At 44.9% G+C, this 20,896-nt stretch overlaps 1 protein-coding gene across 1 annotated transcript in view; it reads right to left on the reverse strand.

The window, feature by feature from the left end:
- usp32 (ubiquitin specific peptidase 32) overlaps nt 1-20,896 on the reverse strand; it is a 215,450-nt gene that overhangs the window by 79,918 nt on the left and 114,636 nt on the right. The window contains exons 11-14 of the mRNA XM_034169021.1: nt 17,768-17,829; nt 17,540-17,642; nt 9,066-9,243; nt 7,434-7,609 (exon numbers count right to left, since the gene is read on the reverse strand). Coding sequence (XP_034024912.1) covers nt 7,434-7,609; nt 9,066-9,243; nt 17,540-17,642; nt 17,768-17,829 — 519 coding nt within the window. The remainder of the gene's footprint in view (nt 1-7,433; nt 7,610-9,065; nt 9,244-17,539; nt 17,643-17,767; nt 17,830-20,896) is intronic.

Genomic DNA, 20,896 nt, shown 5'->3' on the forward strand with positions numbered 1-20,896 from the left:
ATCCACAACTAATGCCTTTGAGTAGCCCACTGACTCCCCTTCCCCATTCTACACCCCCCCCCCTTTTATTTTATATATATTGTTTTATGTTTACTCATTCTATTCCTCTTTTTTTTCTTTGGGTTTCTTTGTTATATTTTGATGTTTAGTGTTCATGGGAAGATAATTTAAAAATAATTGTAATTTTTTACGGATCAGTGCAGCATCTGCAGTGATGCCGTCGCTGTATCGGACCGTCGTGGTGAAGAGAGAGCTGAGTAGGGGGGCAAAGCTCTCGATTTGCCGATCGATCTACGTTCCGATCCTCACCTATGGTCATGAGATTTAGCTCATGACCAAAAGAACGAGATCGCGAGTACAAGCGGCCGAGATAAGTTTCCTCTGCAGGGTGGCTGGGAGCTCCCTTAGAGATAGGGTGAGGAGCTCGGTCACTCGGGAGGAGCTCGGAGTCGAGCCGCTGCTCCCCCACGTCAAAAGGAGTCAGTTGAGGTGGCTCGGGCATCTTTTCTGGATGGCCCCTGGATGCCTCGCTGGAGAGGTGTTCCGGGCACTTCCCACTGGGAGGAGGCCCCGGGGAAGACCCAGGACACGCTGGAGGGACTACATCTCTCGGCCAGCTTGGGAACGCCTTGGGGTTCCCCCAGAGGAGCTGGGGGAGGTGTGTGTGTGGATCGGGAGGTCTGGGCGGCTTTGCTTGAGCTGCTGCCCCCACGACCCGACTCCGGATAAAGTGGAAGAAAATGGATGGATATTTCAAAATGTATCTCAGTTTACAAAATTTATACATTTTTACCTCTTCTGATAGTTAATTCAATACACTTTCTCACAAATAAGAACATATGTGAACAAATGGCGTCTCAGGGGTTTTGGGTAATTGTCACAACATACAGCTTTCAAAGTTTCAGTTAGAATATCCCAAAAAAGAGAACAAAAACAAAAGGGCATGGATGAAGGCACATACAATAATACTAGTATTGTGTTATACCATAGCATTATGGCATCACTGTGTCCAGCCATAATATTTGCTTACTGGATCTCACAGCTCTTTAAATTGATCAAATTTCAAATGAAGTTGAGCCGTAATTTTTTCCATGTGAAACACTGATTTCAGACCCTCTTTCCATTGATTAAGTGTAGGGGGTTGGACTTCAAGCCACAATTTTATCAATTTTTTTTGCCACTAATAGTAGTATTTATATCAATTTGGCATGCTTATATGTCTCCACATTTGGGGATATTCCGATAACTTCTTCTTCTTCTTCTTCTTTGTCTTTCGGCTGTTCCCGTTAAGGGTCGCCACAGCAGATCAATCGTTTCCATCTCACCCTGTCCTCTGTATCTTCCTCTGTCACACCAACCACCTGCATGTCCTCTCTCAGCACATCCATGAACCTCCTCTTTGGTCTCCCTCTTCTCCTCCTGCCTGGTGGATCCATCCTCAGCATCCTTCTCCCTATATACCCTGGGTCCCTCCTCTGCACATGTCCAAACCATCTCAATCTCGCCTCTCTGACTTTGTCTCCAAACCGTCCCACCTGAGCTGTCCCTCTGATACGTTCATTCCTAATCTTGTCCGTTCTTGTCACTTCCAAAGAGAATCTTAACATCTTCAGCTCTGCCACCTCCAGCTCTGCCTCCTGACTTTTTGTTAGTGCCACTGTCTCTAAACCATACAACATAGCTGGTCTCACTACTGTTTTGTAATCTTTCCCCTTCACTCTTGCTGATATTCTTCGGTCACAAATCACTCCTGCCACCTTTCTCCACCCACTCCACCCTGCCTGCACTCTCTTCTTCACCTCTCTACCACACTCTCCATTACTTTGAACAGTTGACCCCAAATATTTAAACTCATCTACTTTCACCACTTCTACTCCTTGTAACTGCACTATTCCACTGGGCTCCCTCTCATTCACACACATGTACTCAGTCTTGCTTCTAATGACTTTCATTCCCCTTCTCTCCAAAGCATATCTCCACTTCTCCAGACTAGACTCAACTTGCTCTCTACTCTCACTACAGATCAATGTCATCTGCAAACATCATAGTCCATGGGGAGTCCTGTCTGATCTCATCTGTCAACCTGTCCATCACCACTGCAAACAAGAAAGGACTCAGAGCTGATCCTTGGTGTAATCCCACCTCCACCTTGAATGAGTCTGTCATTCCGACTGCGCATCTCACCGCTGTCACACTATTCTTGTACATGTCCTGCACTACCCTAACGTACTTCCTCATACAATGCCACAACTCTTCTCTTGGCACCCTATCATAAGCTTTTTCTAAGTCCACAAACACACAATGTAACTCTTTCTGTCCTTCTCTATACTTTTCCAACAGTATTCTCAGAGCAAACATTGCATCTGTAGTGCTCTTTCTCGGCATGAAACCATATTGCTGCTCACAGATCTTCACCTGTTTTCTAAGCCTAGCTTCTAATACTCTTTCCCATAACTTCATGCTGTGGCTGATCAGCTTTATGCCTCTGTAGTTACTGCAGCTCTGCACATCACCCTTGTTCTTGAAAATAGGAACCAGCACACTTCGTCTCCACTCCTCAGGCATCCTCTCACTTTCCAAGATTTTATTAAACAATCTGGTTAGAAACTCTACTGCCATCTCTCCTAGACATTTCCATGCCTCCATTGGAATGTCATCTGGACCAACTGCCTTTCCACTCTTCATCCTCTTCATAGCAGCCCTCACTTCGTCCTTGCTAATCTCTTTTACTCAACTCTTCAAAATATTCCCTCCACCTTCTCAGCACACACTCCTCACTTGTCAGCACATTACCATGTGCATCTTTTACCACCCTAACCTGCTGCACATCCTTTCCAGCTCTGTCCCTTTATCTGGCCAATCGGTACAAGTCCTTTTCTCCTTCCTTACTATTCAACTTCTTGTACAGCTCGCAATATGCCTTTTCCTTTGCTTTTGCCACTTCTCTTCTTGCCTTACGCCACATCTCCTTGTACTCCTGTCTACTTTCTTCATCTCTCTGACGATCCCAAAACTTTTTCGCCAACCTCTTTCTCCTTATGCTTTCCTGGACCTCCTCATTCCACCACCAAGTCTCCTTGTCTTCCTTCCACTGTCCAGATGTCATACCCAGTACTGCCCTAGCTGTCTCCCTCACCACATCTGCAGTACTTTTCCAGTTGTCCAAAATTGCTTCCCCTCCAACTAGTGCTTCTCTCACCTGCTCGCTAAATTTCACACAACAGTCTTCCTCCTTCAGCTTCCACCATCTGATCCTTTGTTGAGCTCTCACTCTCTTCTTCTTCTTTACCTCTAAAGTCATCCTACAAACAACCATCCTATGCTGTCTAGTGACACTCTCTCCTGCTACCACCTTACAGTCTGTGATTTCTTTTAGCTTGCATCTCCTATAAAGAATGTAGTCCACCTGTGTGCACCTTCCTCCACTCTTATATGTTACCCTGTGCTCCTCCCTTTTCTTAAAGTAGGTATTCACCACAGCCATTTCCATCCTTTTTGCAAAATCAACTACCATCTGTCCTTCCCCATTCCTATCCTTGATACCATATCTACCCATTACTTCCTCATCACCTCTGTTCCCTTCACCAACATGCCCATTGAAGTCTGCTCCTATCATCACTCTTTCATGCTTGGGCACACTCTCCACCACCTCATCTAACACACTCTAGAAATCTTCTTTCTCCTTCATCTCACATCCTACCTCTGGGGCATATGCACTGATGATATTCATCATCACCCCTTCAATTTCCAACTTCACACTCATCACCCTGTCAGACACTCACTTAACCTCCAACACACTTAACATACTCTTCCTTTAAAATGACCCCAACACCATTTCTCTTGCTGTCCTCACCATGGTACAACAACTTGTACCCACCGCCGATGCTCCTGCTCTTACTTCCCTTCCACTTGGTCTCTTGCACACACAATATGTCTACCTTTCTCCTCTCCATCATATCAGCCAGCTCTCTCCCTTTACCAGTCATACTACCAACATTCAAAGTCCCCACTCTCATTTCCACCCTTCTAGTTTGCTTCTTCTCCCGCTGTTCGTGGCAACGTTTTCCTCCTCTTCTTCCTCGTCTTCGCCCAGCAGTAGCCCAATTTCCACCGGCACCTTGTTGGGCAATAGCACCGGTGGCGGACGTTGTTAACCCGGGCCGCGACCGATCCGGTATGGGAATCGATTACACAACTAATTATTTCCAGAGACACTCTGTACTTCAAAATAGTTTCAACCTAACTCAAAAACCCCTGCCAAAATGGTCCCAATACTGGACAAGCCCAAAACATGTGTATGATCACCAATCTGTCCACAGTTTCTCCAACATAAATGTGATTTATTTTTATCAAAACTTAATGTGATGTGATTGGGGGTCTTAAAAAAAATCTAATCATATTTTTCCATCCAAATCTGAAGTTATCTTGATGCTGAAAAAGCATTTGATAGAATGGAATGGGCTTATCTCTTTGCAGCCTTAGAAAAAAATCGGAATGGGCCCACTTTCTGTAGGTGGATCAAAGTATTATATTCTACACCTATGGCTGCAGTCAGGACAAATTATGTGATTTCGGAATATTTTTTCCTTTACATAGGTACAAGTCAGGGTTGTTGTTTGTCAACCTTTTTGTTTGATATTGCGATCGAAGAACTGGCGATTGCTATTAGAGCAGACAGCAGGATTAAGAGTATTTCCAGGAGTGAAACAAACAAAAAATACTGCTTTATGCTGATGATTTACTTCTGCTAATATCAGATCCAACTGAGAGCATGCCTTACCTTTTTATTGGCTGCAAAAATTTTGTACTATATCAGGGTATAGAGTTAATTTGTCAAAATCTTTGTTATTTCCATTGAATAATCTGGTAAAACAGATTACATATGAAAATCACATGTTTAAAATTGAGAGCACCAAATTTACTTACCTGGGAATAGAAGTAGCAGGTTCAACTAAAGCTATATTTTTTCTTTTTAATCAGAACTACAAATCTATTTTAGACCGTACCAATACTGATCTGGACAGGTGGTCAAAACTTCCATCCTCACTGGCAGGATGGATAAATGCTATAAAGACAACTGAGATGCCCAAGTTTCTTTATCTATTTCAAATGATGCCTATTTTTTCTTCCACAATCCTATTTTGCTCAGCTGGATCGCTTTATCACAACATTCATCTGGAATAAAAAGCCTGCACGTATAAAGAAGGCGAGCATGGAGAGAATTAAGTCTAACGGTGGTTGGGGTCTACCAAATTTTTTATTTTACTACTGGGCAGCTCATATTGTTAAGATGACGTATTGTTTCACACCATACAGTTGTATGCAAAAGTTTGGGCCCCCCTGATAATTTTCATGATTTTCCTCTATAAATCATTGGTTGTCTGGATCAGAAATTTCAGTTAAATATATCATATAGCAGACGAACATGCTGATATTTGAGAAGTGAAGTTTATAGCATTTCCAGAAAGTGTGCATTAATTATTTAAACAAAATTAGGCAGGTGCATAAATTTGGGCACCTTGTCATTTTACTGATTTGAATACATTTAGCACTAATTATGGGAACACAAAATTGTTAAGGCCTGAAGTGGCAGGCCAAGAAAAATCTCAGATAAGCTGAAGCGAAGGATGATGAGAACAGTCATAGTCAACCCACAGACCTACAACATGATCTTGTTGCAGATAGTGTCTCTGTGCATCGTTCAACTATACAGCGTACTTTGCACAAAGAGATTGTCGCGGCTCGTCTTTTTGGTCTTCTCAGGATGTCGTCTTTTAGATAACACAAACTAATTGCAAGTGATATGCTAGAAAGAGGACACAACACTTTAGAATAATTCAGCCTTAAGCAAGATAAAATGCACAGAGTTTTTAAGTTTATTTAAGCCTTCGACACAAAGCTTAGACAAACTGAGTCCTCTAGAGAGACTGAATATGACAACCGCGCTCGTCTATTTATTGGAGACCCGCGGGCATCGCTCCTCCTTCGACTTTTTTATTTATTTCATTCCCAAGACATGGTTTTCTATTGGAAGCGTCCTCTAGTGAACCCTAAGCAGGTGTTAGGCCATTATTTCAATGTGACAAACGCTCCCATTAAAACATGAAGGATTTACAACTGATTTTTTTAAAAGACCTTCAGCCACAGGTGCAGCTGGCCTGAGGCCCCCGCACGTGGCCTGCGGGAAAGCACCTAAAAGGCCTTGGAAAGCCCCTGACAGACTAAATGACTAATAGAGCCCTTTTTTTGGGTTGAACACCTGCTAGTTCAACCAGAGGACATACAGTTCGGATCAGGACACTTGATAGTTCATCACAGTTCAAATATGGACCTAAAAATTCTTCTACAAGATACTGTATAATGCTGTAATGCAGAGGAAGCCTTTTCTGCGTACATGCCACAAACAGAGTCGCTTGCTACCTACAGTAAAATCTGGAGGTGGTTCCATCATGCTGTGGGGCTGTGGGGCCAGTGCAGGTACTGGTAATCTTGTTAAAGTTAAGGGTCACATGGATTCCAGTCAATATCAGCAGATTCTTGAGAACAATGTTCACGAATCAGTGACAAAGTTGAAGTTGCGCCGGGGCTGGATCTTTCAACAAGTCAATGACCCTAAACACTGCTCAAAATCTACTAAGGCATTCATGCAGAGGAACAAGTACAACGTTCTGGAATGGCCATCTCAGTCCCCAGACCTGAATATTATTCAAAATCTGTGGTGTGATTTTAAGCGGGCTGTCCATGCTCGGAAACCAACAAACCTGAGATGTTTTGTAAAGAGGAATGGTCCAAAATACCTTCAATCAGAATCCAGAATCTCATTAGAAGCTACAGGAAGTGTTTAGAGGCTGTTATTTCTGCAAAAGGAGGATCTACTTGGGGAGGTGATGGTCTAGTGGTTAAGGTGCTGGGCTTGAATCCAGAAGATCATGGGTTCAAATCCTCGCCTGACTGGAAAATCACTAAGGGCCCTTGGGCAAGGCCTTTAATCCCCTACTGCTCCCGGTGTGTAGTGAGCGCCTTGTATGGCAGCACCCTGACATTGGGGTGAATGTGAGGCATAATTGTAAAGCGCTTTGAGCATCTGATGCAGATGGAAAAGCACTTTTTTCTGTTGGGGTGCACAAATTTATGCACCTGTCTAATTTTGTTTAAAAAATTATTGCACACTTTCTGTAAATCCTATAAACTTCATTTCACTTCTCAAATATCACTGTGTTTGTCTGCTATATGATATATTTAACTGAAATTGCTGATCCAAACAACCAATGACTATGACAATGACAATGACTAAAAGAATTAGCACACATTTGTTACATTAGCTGATATGGTAACAGTAGCAAAAGCATTTTGAGAAGGGACCCCCAGAAAAACATGCAGGGCAGGTTGGCGACCTCTGCTGTGAAACAATGTGCCTTTAGCGGCGGACTCACCTTCATGGCATCGGTGATAACCAGCGGCTGGTTGTCGATGGCTCCGGGTCTTTGTGCTGCCAGCTGTGAAGGCAGGTGGCCATTGGCTGCAGAAAAACACTGACTGTTGTCTGACACATTGTGCTGACGGGCAAAACAACTTTCTGACACCGAGGACACCACCTGTGGGCTGAGCGCTGGAGAGACCAGAGGGGAGTGAGAGCAAGATGTGAGGGAGCGAGGCGTGGGCGACATGTGAGGGAGCGAGGCGTGGGCGACATGTGAGGGAGCGAGGCGTGGGCGACATGTGAGGGAGCGAGGCGTGGGCGACATGTGAGGGAGCGAGGCGTGGGCGACATGTGAGGGAGCGAGGCGTGGGCGACATGTGAGGGAGCGAGGCGTGGGCGACATGTGAGGGAGCGAGGCGTGGGCGAGATGTGAGGGAGCGAGGCGTGGGCGACACGTGGGCGAGGGGGGACAGAGGGAGCGATGTGTGAGTGACACGTGGGCGACATGTGAGGGAGCGAGGCGTGGGCGACATGTGAGGGAGCGAGGCGTGGGCGACATGTGAGGGAGCGAGGCGTGGGCGACATGTGAGGGAGCGAGGCGTGGGCGACATGTGAGGGAGCGAGGCGTGGGCGACATGTGAGGGAGCGACGCGTGGGCGAGATGTGAGGGAGCGACGCGTGGGCGAGATGTGAGGGAGCGAGGCGTGGGCGACACGTGGGCGAGGGGGGAGAGAGGGAGCGATGTGTGAGTGACACGTGGGCGAGATGTGAGGGAGCGACACGTGGGCGAGGGGGAGAGAGCGATACGTGGGCAAGGGGAGGGAGGGGATAGAAAGGAGGGACAGAGGAGCAACAGGAGAGTGAGAGGGGCCACAACAGAAGCCATGGGGGTGACAGAGGAGTGAGAGGAGCAAAGAGTAAAAAGGAGGAAAAAAGTGTCAACATGTGTTTCAGAAGCTGCTGTTCAGCCGTTTTTATTCCAAAGCTTTCAAACATGGGAGAAGATGAATGCAAAATGATTATTCAAGCAGGCGGAGTCAGACCAGGTAAAAAGATTATCTACAGTTGAAACTAAAATGTCCCAGCGGGATTTTTTAGATCAGGAATAATCAGAGAATTTCCTCATTTCCAGTTTGAACAGAGCAGTACACTGATTTTTAATCATTTTGTCCTCCCACTGGCAGATGGGGTGGAGTTTATGAGAATGACCTTGTCAGTCTGCTTATAGACACTAATACTCAAATGGTGATTTATGGGTCTGAGAACTCAGTCTAGAATCAAAGAAAGACTGAGCAAGCCTTCTTTTCCTTTTTCCTCCCTCATTCTACCTTTATGACATCATGAAGTCCCATCAGAGCTGACTGGCCTCCTCTGACAGTCGGCAGATGTAATTATGTATGTCTATCCCTGCCGACTGACAGAGGAAGGTGGAGGTCGTGTGGTCATCCTGTTTATTTATATATTGCTTTATGAGATCAACATGGAGGAATGGACTTGACAAATGTTCATGTTGATGGTAACTGGATCAGAAACGAGTTTATGCTATTTTAAAGAAGACTGGGATCAGTTTCAAAATCTTTTCATTTCTCCTTTTTCTGTTACAACAAGAAAGATCTCTATCTCTACGGACCCTGTGCACACTGACCCATTTCTGTGGCCTCGGAAGCGCTGGACACGGCGTCAGGGGAGCGCTCCTCAGTGGGGCTGACCGGGCTGAAGACTTCCAGACGTTCTACCAGGACCGACTCCAGGGCGGGCATGGACATCGGAGTTCGCAGTGAGCTCAGAATGGATGGCTGCTCCACCACAATACCTTTAAGGTCCTGGACAAGACCACAACAGCAGATATGAGGTGGGTTCCTGTTTCAGTCTTACTGCAAAACCCGATCCAATCGGGTGGTATTTTTACCAAAACTGTGACACCTGAGTGAACATGAGTCACGGTAACACCTGAACAGTCTCTTCCTCTGAGTACAGGGTGGCAGTGGAATCAGAACTCTTCATTTCTGAACTGGCAGTCGTCTACCTGCTCTGCGTTTTCTGTTGGTTACTGCTGTATTGTTATCTATTCTGTGTGAAATCACCACTGGATTGCTAGTGTATGATCACCAGGCACTCACTGATCTCAAACTTTCTCACAAGCTGGTTTTAAGTAACACTTTTGGGGACCAAACATCCAGACTCCTTCCTCCCTTGAGCTCTGTACCTGCTTACCTGCTGCGCTCACCTGTCCTCACGCAGTGGAAGCGACCCAGAAAACGCGGGAAACGCGGAGGTGTCCTTGTGAAAATTAAGGCTCACTGGAGGTCCAACCGTGGAATTGTCCCTCTCTTCAGGACTCCTGGATTCCCAGTATTTAGAAGATTGTATGGATTACGATGGATCCAGCCCGTGTTCCCTGCGTCATCTGCCGCTTGCAGCACCTCAGCTCAAACGCCTGGCGAAGCGCCACGGGGTGGATTTTGGCGCCCTCCAGCTGCTGTATCACTGCTCCTCGCGGGTCTGTGAAAGTGTGTCATTACGCCTTGGCCTGTTGAATGCTAGATCGCTAGCTAACAAAACATTTTTATTGAATTAATTTTTTACATTACGCAAACTGGATATGATGCTGCTCACAGAGACCTGGCTCCAAGTCGGTGAGTCTTCACCTTTCTCCGAGCTTTTACCCCCTGCATGCCTTTACTTTTGTACACCTTGGATGTCTGGCAGAGGCGGTGGGCTCGCTACTGTATATAAAGAAAGCTACAGTTGTCGGCAGGTACCGGCTCCGGGTCTCCAGCTTTGACCTGCAGACTTTTGTGATAAGCTCTGATATTCCAGTCCTGTGCGCACTGGTGTATCGCCCTCCAAAGCCAAATAAAGACTTCATTCAGGACTTTACTGACTTTGTGGCCAGCTTATCATTGAATCACGATCACTTTCTGATTGTTGGGGATTTTAATATCCACGTCTGTTGCGAATTCAAGCCGATGGTTAAAGACTTCTTGGATTTGATTGACTCAGTCTGTGTCAAGCTGTACGCATGAGAAGGGGCATATTTTGGACATTGTGCTTTCTTTCGGTCTTAATCCTAATGTAATTGAGATTTGTGAAACCCACTTCTCTGATCACTTTGCTGTTTTATTCTCTGTAGCATTGTCTCGGAGCATGGTCAGTCCGTGCGCCACGGTGCACACATTCAACACTGAGTAAGCCGCCCTGTTTTCTGATGCTTTTCATGAAACGTATAGAAACGACTCAGATAATGCAACTCCTGATAAACTCCTTTCTTATTTTAATGTTGCGTGCACAAAGGCTTTGGACTCTGTGGCTCCTTTACGGCTGAAGCACTTAAAGCCCACGGCACAGCCTTGGTTAAACGAGCGCACTTGTGAACTCAGGCGCTCTTGTAGGCGCGCTGAGCAACAATGGAAAAAAGATCATCTTCACATTTCCTTGCAAATACTGAGGGACAGACTGTCTGAGTATCAGAGAGTAGTTAAAGCTGCTAAAACTAGATTCACGTCAGATCTTGTGTCCTCAAACTGTCATAAACCTCAGGTGCTTTTTAACACTCTGAATTCGCTCATTAATCCTCGTGGGAGCAATATTGCTGTGCCCTCGGCCAGCCTTTGTGATGTTTTTCTCTCTTATTTCAGAGATAAAATCTCTGATCTTATATCATGTCCTGTATCTGAGGTGGAGTCAGCAGATCCATCCATGTGTCATGCTGTTTTTGAGTGTTTTAATCCTGTATCTACTTGTGAGCTGACTAAAACTGTTAATCAGCTTAAGTCTTCTTCCTGCACTTTGGACATTGTTCCAGGTCATTTGTTTAAAGATGTTTTTCAGTGTATTGGTCTGTACATTGCTGAACTTGTGAACGCTTCTCTATCAAGTGGTTGTTTTCCGTCAGCTCTTAAACATGCTGTAGTCCAGCCGCTCATTAAAAAGAGCAATCTTGACCCAAATGTGTTGTCCAACTATAGGCCGATCTCTAAATTGCCATTTGTGTTTAAAGTTTTAGAGAAAGCTGTCTATGACCAATGATCTTAATGAAATAGGGGAGAAGTTTCAATCTGGTTTTAAATTAAGACAGAGCACTGAAACAGCCCTTTTAAAAGTTTTTAATGACCTTCTTTTAACTGTTGATGCAAGGAACTCTGCGGTTCTTCTGCTTTTAGATTTATCTGCAGCCTTTGACACAGTGGACCACGGTGTTCTTGTGACTCGTCTCGAGACTCACATAGGTATTAAGGGGTCAGCGCAGTCAGGTGGATGATTTGACCTAAAAATTAATATCACTGTGCACGTATGTGTCATTTTTTTGGACACTGACGGCATTACATCATAGTATAACTCCTTTTGCACTATATGACCCCTTTAATAACAATCTTTTCTGAATAAGTATTGAACCTGAGTTTTATATAATTAAAAGCTTGTTAAGGCTTAAATCAGCCAGCAGCGCAAAAACAATCACAGGGTGGGTTTCCATTACAGATATCAGTTCAAGACATATGTTGCAGATACAAAACAGAAATGATATTTTCAGAATGTTGACAAAACAATAGTGATATGACAGCATTTCTCCAGAGTGAAGTTATGCATCTTTCATCATGGCAGCAGATGTGCAAGTCCTGCTAAATATTATTTGGAAATATAAATTGTTCTTTCATCTCAAATACCAAATCAAAGTCAAAGTGAAGAAAGTGCACACGCTGGTGGATTCATTACATTACAGGTTCAGGCCACTGGCCAAAAATCATTATTTCATTTCATTTATTTATTTAAAAGGGACAACACATATTAATGAACACATAAAGTGTAAATATGTCAGATTTATGCCATGGGCTAATTTCCATCTGTAGTCCCTGACAGACTTATTAATATAATAGTCTGTCAGGGATTATTATTATTATTCACTTGGGGGTGTGATTTCTTGGGGACTGGAATAATAACTGATCTCTTCCAAAGCTCAGGTACTGAATAAATATCAATAGAGAGCTGGAAGAGTTGATGCCAAGCTGGAGTGAGCTCCTCTGCAAATGTTTTTAAAGAAAAGCAGACATACTGTCTGGCCCTGTGGCTTTATTAGTATACACTGATTTAAAAACTCGAGTAACTGATTGTGGGTCAATTAAAATTCTGTCCTCATGCAAATGACACCTAATCTCTTTTAAAATGTCCCTGCACTCTTCCTGGTTATCACTCTCAAAATGCAAATAAAAATCATTTAGCTCATTGGCTTTTGCATATTCATTATTGTCAATGACAGGTCTCCTTTTTGTGTCCATGTGTGTCATGTCCCGAACAGAATCCCACAGTCTCTTGTTGTTTGCTCTGGAAAGGTCCCGTTCTGTGCGCTCCTTATGTTGCCGTCGAGCATCTCTCATCTTCTGGTTCAGGTCTTTTTGTGTGACCCTGACCTCTGCAAAGTCCCTTGATTTAAAAGCAGCTTTCTTCCTATTAATACATTCCCGTATTTCCCGTGTGACATACGATTTATTATTCGGGTATTTCTAAATAATCTTTTGGGGAATGATTGACTCCACACAGAAAGAGATGTAACCAGTAACTGCCTCTGTGGCAGTGTTGATATCCGCATCTTGGAAAAAAAATGTCCCAATCTGTACACAAGAAACATCCTTTCAGCTCCTCTGTCTTGTCAGCAGACCAGTTTGACAGAGTGGACCTCAGGTTTACTAGATTTAAACGCTGATCAACAGGTGGGGAGAAGCTGGACTACATTATGGTCCGAAATACCAAGGGGGGGTCTGACTCTGGCTGTGTAGGCATCTCTTATGTTCCCATAGCACTTATCCAGAGTCTTATTGCTCCTGGTGCTACACTGAACATATTGATAGAAGCCAGGCAGGGATTTATTTAAACTGCAGTGATTTAAATCACCAAGAACAAACATGGCAGCATCCAGTTTATTTTGAAGATGAGAATGGACACAATCTGAAATCTGACTAGCTGCTCTGGCGGCATTTCAACTTGGTGGAATATAAACTACACACACAAATATATTTGTGAATTTTCGAGGAAGGTAATAAGGTTGTAAGGTTACACAGAGGAGCTCAAGATCGGAGTTACATACCCTGTCTGACAGCAAAGTTTGTACACCACCTGTCTTTAACATATAAATGACAGGGTTTTCTCTATGTTGTCAACAGTGATGCCGGTAACGCATTACTTAACGCGTTACTCTAATCCGACCACTTTTTTTTAGTAACGAGTAATCTAACGCGTTAATCTTTCCAAATCAGTAATCAGATTAAAGTTACTTCTCCATGTCACTGTGTGTTACTATTATTTTTCATTGTGGGTCGACAGCAGCATTAAACTTGGTCTGTGGGCAGGAGGTCGGGGTTCGACTGAACTGCACACTTTCAGTGAGCTGTGAGCTTTTCATCCACGGTTTTTTGCAGCTGCTCAACTCGTCCTCACCTCTTAAAGCGCGGTGATCAGCACACCTGCACTGAGCTTTACAAAGACATTTTTATACTTTTTCCCCTCCTTTATTTAGAATTCTGAGCTGAGCCGTTCTGTATCGTCTCATTAAAAACAGCTGATCCTCCGTGACGCGTCAACAACACTATTTTCCACTCAAATGCACCTAAACTCTCTTTCTGAGGACCACATGATGTGAAAACGCAATAAAACTTTCTTACCTGTAAATCTGGTCATGTTTTCTGCATAAATAAATGTTATCCATTCTTTGTGCTCAAACGCCAAAGCAGGGGCGAATCCAGATGGAATGGGGGCGTGGGGCAAGGATGTGCCCCCCTCCCCCACAACACCCCTAGATTAAAGGTCCAGTTTTGAAGCCGTTTTTTACTACAACTACTAATATTGCTTAAAATAATAATAATTTCGACAAGTAAAATGTTTAGGGAGTTAGAATTTAATAGTTACATTTCTAAACAATGTAGGTTTGAAATTGAAAGTTTTACTGTTACAGTGCTGTCAACAGTTAAATATGAGGTCAAGAAAGAGGTCTTTATTTTACTTTTTATAAAACAAGTATTTATTTTCATTGAAGTCAAGAAAGGGTGACTATAAAGTGAGTTGTTGTCGGCAGCTGGGGAAAGTAACTAAAAAAGTAACTAGTAATCTAACTTAGTTACTTTTACAATTGAGTAATCAGTAAAGTAACTAAGTTACTTTTTCAAGGAGTAATCAGTAATTGGATTACTTTTTCAAAGTAACTGTGGCAACACTGGTTGTCAATATATATTATCAAATATTAATGTCTTTACTTTGATGTACTCTCTGTGATCGTGTCTTTGATACTGTTCTCTATTTTTCATATATACGTATATGCATGTGTGAGAGTTCATGTACCATTATTCCTTTAAATAATTACTTAGTGTCAAAAGCAATCATATACACTGAACGGCTCAAGTGATCATTAAAACTGCCACACGAGAAAGTGAGCAGATGATCTTTGGCTTAGTCAATGTGCAGACTGTTTTGCTAGAGTTATGTTTTTGCTAAGCGCAGATGTGCACCTTTAATTAACAGTTCAGCCTTGAGGAAAGAGCATTGTAACCGGAACACCGGTTCGGGGCTGGACATTATTATGGGAAGCTTAGGAGAGTGAGGGCTCAAAGCCATAACAGTTTTCATATCAATGTGAGACCAGACTTTGTGTCTTTCCATTGTTTTGTAATACTGTCACTCCTATATGCTTGTATGTAACTATATTCAATAAAAAGGAGAAGCAAATGGGCGGGGCCTTCAGAGCAGACGACAGTTCTTTCTGAAGGAGCGGCTCGTTTGTCCTCTCCTGATCAGGAAAAGAAATTCTGTGTCTCTTGCGTGATCATTTTCTGTGTGTGTGTGTAAACTGGGTTGTTCTTTCCAGGTCCAACACTGAACAACTCTGACAATAAACAACACCCCCCGTGTTTTACCAGAGTTTTTGTTCCTGTCCAGGCGGATGTGTGTAAATCCATCCACTTGAATGAAGCTGTCCGGTACATCGTCGCTAAACCCCCGCTTCCTGAGTCTCCTGCCCTGCCGACGGTCCAGTTGGTATTGTCGTACCAACTCCCTCGGAACCTCGTCCAGCAGGCCAGACGGTGGAAGAGCGCCGTGGTCTAAACCCAGCAGCTCAGTCCGGCTATACACTAGCCCCCCAGTGCTAACAGCCCAATCCACAAAACAATGGACTATCTGGCTAAGTAGCACTAGCCATGCTAGTGCTAACAGCACCATACTCCCTCTCAGCCTCCACGCACAGTCAAAAGCACAAGCCACACATTTAGGCCACCGCTGACAAGCGGTAGACAGAAAGAAAAGAACAAACATCAACAGCCTCCATACCAAACAAACATTTTGCAGCAGAAACCCTCCTCTGTGTCACCAGCAGAGCAGCGCCATCATTTCAAACACCTTTCATTTAAAAAAAATAAATAAATAAAAAATACCCGTCTCTTACAGCTCTCGGTTTCTTCTTAAATGGACTTCATTTACAGATATAATACTTTTCTATCTGAACCAGAAGCTCAAAGCACTTTAAAATGATGGTTCATATTCTCTCTCTTGCGAGCGCTCACTAATGTCATCATGCCATGAAAGGTGCTCAGCTGCACATGGACTGAAGGCTTTGCCCAAGGTCTGATTGGGATTTGAACCAAAGATCCTCCGGTTTCAAGTCCACTGCTTTAACCACAAGATCATCACCTCCTGTCCTTGATGGAAGATCCACAAGTACTGACTCGTGTATTTTTAGAAGGTCATGTGACACTTTCTCTAAGTCATGTGAAGTGTTTCCATTGCAGTTTTCTGAAATATGGCTTTTCCCCCAATTGCATGAAAAGCCACCTTACGTCAATGAAAAAAACTTTGTTGCATTATTTCAGAAGTTTCCCCACAAAATGTACTTTTTTTAAAGCACATTTCCAATTCACTCTTTCATACTATGTATGTGCTTGAAGGGTAATGGAAACCTGCCTACAGTTTAACCACTGTTTTTTTTTTATGTATAATTCATTTGTAGATTTTAACAAACACATACATACGCACCCCCTCACATTAAAACATGAGTGCAATATTTCAGGGGTTTTGCCCCACCCCCCATATCTGTTTATGTCCAACATCCACTGCTACTGAAATATCCACCGTTTTGGATGGGATGCAGGTTACTTCCTGATCCAAAGCCAGTATGCATTTACAGCTGAGTGAACTGAGACGATGCAGATTAATCTGCATTCCATTCTCGTGGAAAAACTGGTTTCGATCTATTGAAAGACAGCCCTCGATCCAAGCTTTTGTTGGGCGGATGTGCGTACATCTCCCCAGCACCCCTGAAGTACCCGTCGCAGCACCAGGGGCGCAGAGACCTGGCCAGAATCTTTACAAAGTGTGAAGCAGTGCACCAGGGGCTTAGACACCTGGACAGAACTTTTGCAAAGTGTGGGTGCAGGGCACCAGGGGCGCAGAGCCTTTGAGGCAATGGCTAAAGGGTGGGTAGGTTGTGTTGGGGAGGGGTGCCGCTTAAGATTGGGTGTGCAGGGACCGACTGGGGAGCCCAGTTGCCCAAGACATGGGCCTGGACCTGAGCATGGGTCTAAGCATAAGCCTTGCCCTGTCCCTAAACCTAACCCCGACCCTGGGTGTGCAGGGACCGCCTGTTGATCCAGGTTGCCCTAACCCTAACCCTGGCACTCTGCACCTGGCTCTGAGCCTAAGCATAAGCCTTGCCCTGTCCCTAAACCTAACCCCATCCCTGGGTGTACAGGGACCACCTGGTGGGCCTGGCCCTAAGCATAAGCTTAACTGTCCCGCAACCTAACCCATCCCTGGGTGTACCAGGGCCCGCCTGGTGCTGGCAGTATTGTGCACTATCACACACCGATGATGACTACTATGACGCCGCAGTACTGCCCCACCCTGAGCGTGAAGGTTTTAAGAGAGGAAGGTTCTCCAGGAGCACCACCTGACTATGAGGCCGGTCTATCCCACCACTACCCGCCCTCCTGGAAAACTCTGCCCAGAGAGAGATCCAAAACATATCCGTCAAATCTGTAAACTCTGTGCTGTTTGTACACATTAACTCATTGCTGCTGAAGTGAACTCAGCCCTTCACTGGAAAAAGCAGGTTTAGGTAATGAATGAATGAAGTGTACTCACATATTTAACGTAATCCTTCCACTGCTGCCACCACAGCATGGAGATAAGGAACCAGTTCTGGCCCCGCTGCAGCCCATGTCTGCTCTCCCTCTCCAACCAACCTCTACACACACACACACACACACACACACACACACACACACACACACACACACACACACACACACACCTCAGTCCAACACACCTCCTCCGAAAGAGGCCAGAAAGAAGAAGTGGATGCTCACTTACCGGATAATCTGCCCTTCTTCTTCGGGTGTGGCAGGTCTGAGTCCCAGGACGATGTGACAAACCTGGATTGAGGGAGAAATTAAACTTTTCCCCATCAAAAACAAACACCAAGTTTCTCTTGAAGCATCAACGTGCTGTCTTATTGTATTTTCCAGAGCAGAACTGTGACCTCCTGAAAAAGTGCTTCCAATATGTAAGAAAGGTAAATAACCACATTTAGGGGCCAGGTGCTGATAGAATCGCATCCAAAATGTGTATGTTGGTACTTTAAAAACCAGTAGAGTTTGTCAAACAGTTTGTGAATCATTTCACATTTAACTGACAAAACCAAAGGTTTCTGAGAGGCTACAGGCCTCAAAGCAATAGGCACAGCCTGCTGGTTTCTTTAGGTCACAGATTCCAAAGACAAAGATCCTCATCTTTTATCTGGAACCCTGTAAAAAGGCATTTAATAAAGGTTTGGGTCAACTCACCTGGAAAAGCAGGTTCAGGAACTCATTGGCCAAAGGGCTTTTCACGCTCCAGATCTGATAGTCCTCGAGGGTCAGATGGCCCAACTGGAAAGGAATCAAACAGTCACCTTCACCACGTTTCAGTCCATAAGCTTTTTTTTTTTTTTTTTATTAATTTTGTATCCATGGGCAGTGTGTCTGTGTCTCACCTTGGTTGTGTCGTGCATCTTCAAGATGTCCTCAACGATGTCCAACACACTGCTGTGCAGCTCCTGCAAAGTTCCCAAAGAAACATACAGAATGTGTTTTAAATGGTCATTCAGCTTCAATTAATTAAAAAAAAAAAACAAAAACAAAAAAAACCTACAACTAACCCACGAGCAAATGTTCCTCCACTCACAACCTCGTTGTGCCTTTGGAGACTTAATGGTAAATTTTGTTCTTCATTTCAATTCAATTTATTTTCATTTATATAGCGCCAAATCACAACAAAGTTGCCTCAAGGCGCTTCACACAAGTAAGATCTAACCTTACCAACCCCCAGAGCAAGAACACAGGCAACAGTGGTGTAGCGCCATCAGAATCAGAATGCCTTTTATTGTCATTATACATTGGTACAACGAGATTAGGGCCATCCAGTTGCAGTGCAATAAAATAGAATAAAAATAAAAATAGTGCAAAAAAAGAGATAAAAATAGTGCAGGAGTATGTATCAAAAACAAGATATAAAGAAAAATTCAACAATGTAATGAAAAATATATATACAATTGACACTAGTGCGAGGTGCGGCTAGGATATAAATATATTGCACAGAAATGTATATTGTCTATGGGTGATTGGGTTATTGCACATGGTTAAGATTGCATGAGGAGGATCACTGCATGCTAGAGTTCAATGTAGTTATGGCTTTGGGGAAGAAACTGTTTTTCAGTCTGTTTGTTTTTGTCCTTGTGAGCCTGTAGCGCAGGGGTGGCCAAGTTCGGTCCTCGAGAGCCACATTCCTGACACTCTTAGTTGTCTCCCTGCTCCAACACACCTGAATCCAATGAAAGACTCGTTAGCAGGTTTTTAATGAGCCTTTCATTGGATTCAGGTGTGTTGGAGCAGGGAGACAACTAAGAGTATCAGGAAGGTAGCTCTCGAGGACCAAACTTGGCCACCCTTGCTGTAGCGCCTCCCTGAGGGCATCAGGTTAAACAGGGCAGAGCCAGGGTGAAAGCAGTCTTTGGAGATCGCTTTGGCTCTGCTGAGGCAGCGGGAGGTGTAAATGTCCAACAGGGAGGGGAGAGGGCGGCTGATCTTCTGTGCTGCCTTAACAACCCTCTGCATTCTCTCCCTGTCAGCAATGGTGGAGCTGCCAAACCATACTGTGATGCAGTATGTCAGCAGGCTCTCAATGGATGAGCGGTAGAAGGCCAGCAGCAGGTCGGTGTTGAGGTTGTACTTCCTGAGGACTCTCAGGAAGTGTAGCCGCTGCTGAGCCTTCCTGAGAATAGAGGAGATGTTGTTGGACCAGGAGATGCAGTCTGAGATGAGAACGCCGAGATACCTGAAGGTGTGGACCCTTTCCACACGCTCACTGTTGATGAGAAGGGGGGCAGGGTCGGTGCAGTGTTTCCTAAAGTCAATGATGATCTCTCTGGTCTTCCTAGTGTTCAGAGCGAGGTTGTTCTCTGAGCACCAGGCTGCCAGCTGCCGGATCTCCTCTCTGTAGGCAGCCTCATCACCTCCGGAGATGAGACCGACCACTGTGGTATCGTCTGCAAACTTGACGATAAGGTTGTTCTTGTGGGCCGGTCTGCAGTCATAGGTGTAGAGGCAGTAGAGGAGGGGGCTCAGCACACAGCCCTGTGGAGAACCGATGCTCAGCGTGCAGGTGGAAGAGAACTTGGGGGCCGAGTCTGCCAGTCTGGGGACGGTTGGAAAGAAAGTCTTTAATCCAGGCACATGTGAGAGGGTAGAAGCCGAGAGTGTCCAGTTTTGTGGTGAGTCTGTCCGGGATTATTGTGTTGAAGGCAGAACTATAATCCACAAAGAGCAGTCGGACGTAGCTCTGCAGCTGCTCCAGGTGGTTTAGAGCAGAGTGGAGAGCTACAGTGATGGCGTCCTCTGTGGATCTGTTTGCCCTGTATGCAAACTGGTGAGGGTCGAGATCTGGGGGGAGGTGGTCCTTGATGTGCTGACGAACCAGTCTCTCAAAGCACTTCATGATTACCGGAGTGAGGGCCACCGGGCGGTAATCATTCAGGCTGGTAATGGGAGACTTCTTCGGCACCGGGATTATGGTGGAGGTTTTCAGGCAGGACGGGATGACTGCTTGGTCCAGGGCGAGGTTGAAGATCCTGGTGAAGGTGGGGGCGAGCTGGTTGGCACACGCTCTGAGCACCTTGCCAGGTACTCCGTCTGGGCCAGCAGCTTTCCTGGGGTTCGCTGCGAGGAGCACTCACCTGACATCATGCTCTTTTACAGTGAGTGGAGTGGTGCGGGGACCAGGTGGGGGCGGGGCAGGAGCAGGTGAGTGCAGCTGGGAAGATCCGAACCGAGCAAAGAAGCTGTTTAGCTCCTCTGCCAGTGGTGCACTCAGGTCCACTGTTGGAGCATCACAACCCCGGAAGTTTGTGATGTCATGTATTCCCTGCCACACCCTCCGTGCGTTGTTGCTAGACAGATGGGACTA

The sequence above is a fragment of the Thalassophryne amazonica genome, chromosome 4 (genome assembly GCF_902500255.1).
Source record: "Thalassophryne amazonica chromosome 4, fThaAma1.1, whole genome shotgun sequence".
NCBI lineage: Eukaryota > Metazoa > Chordata > Actinopteri > Batrachoidiformes > Batrachoididae > Thalassophryne > Thalassophryne amazonica.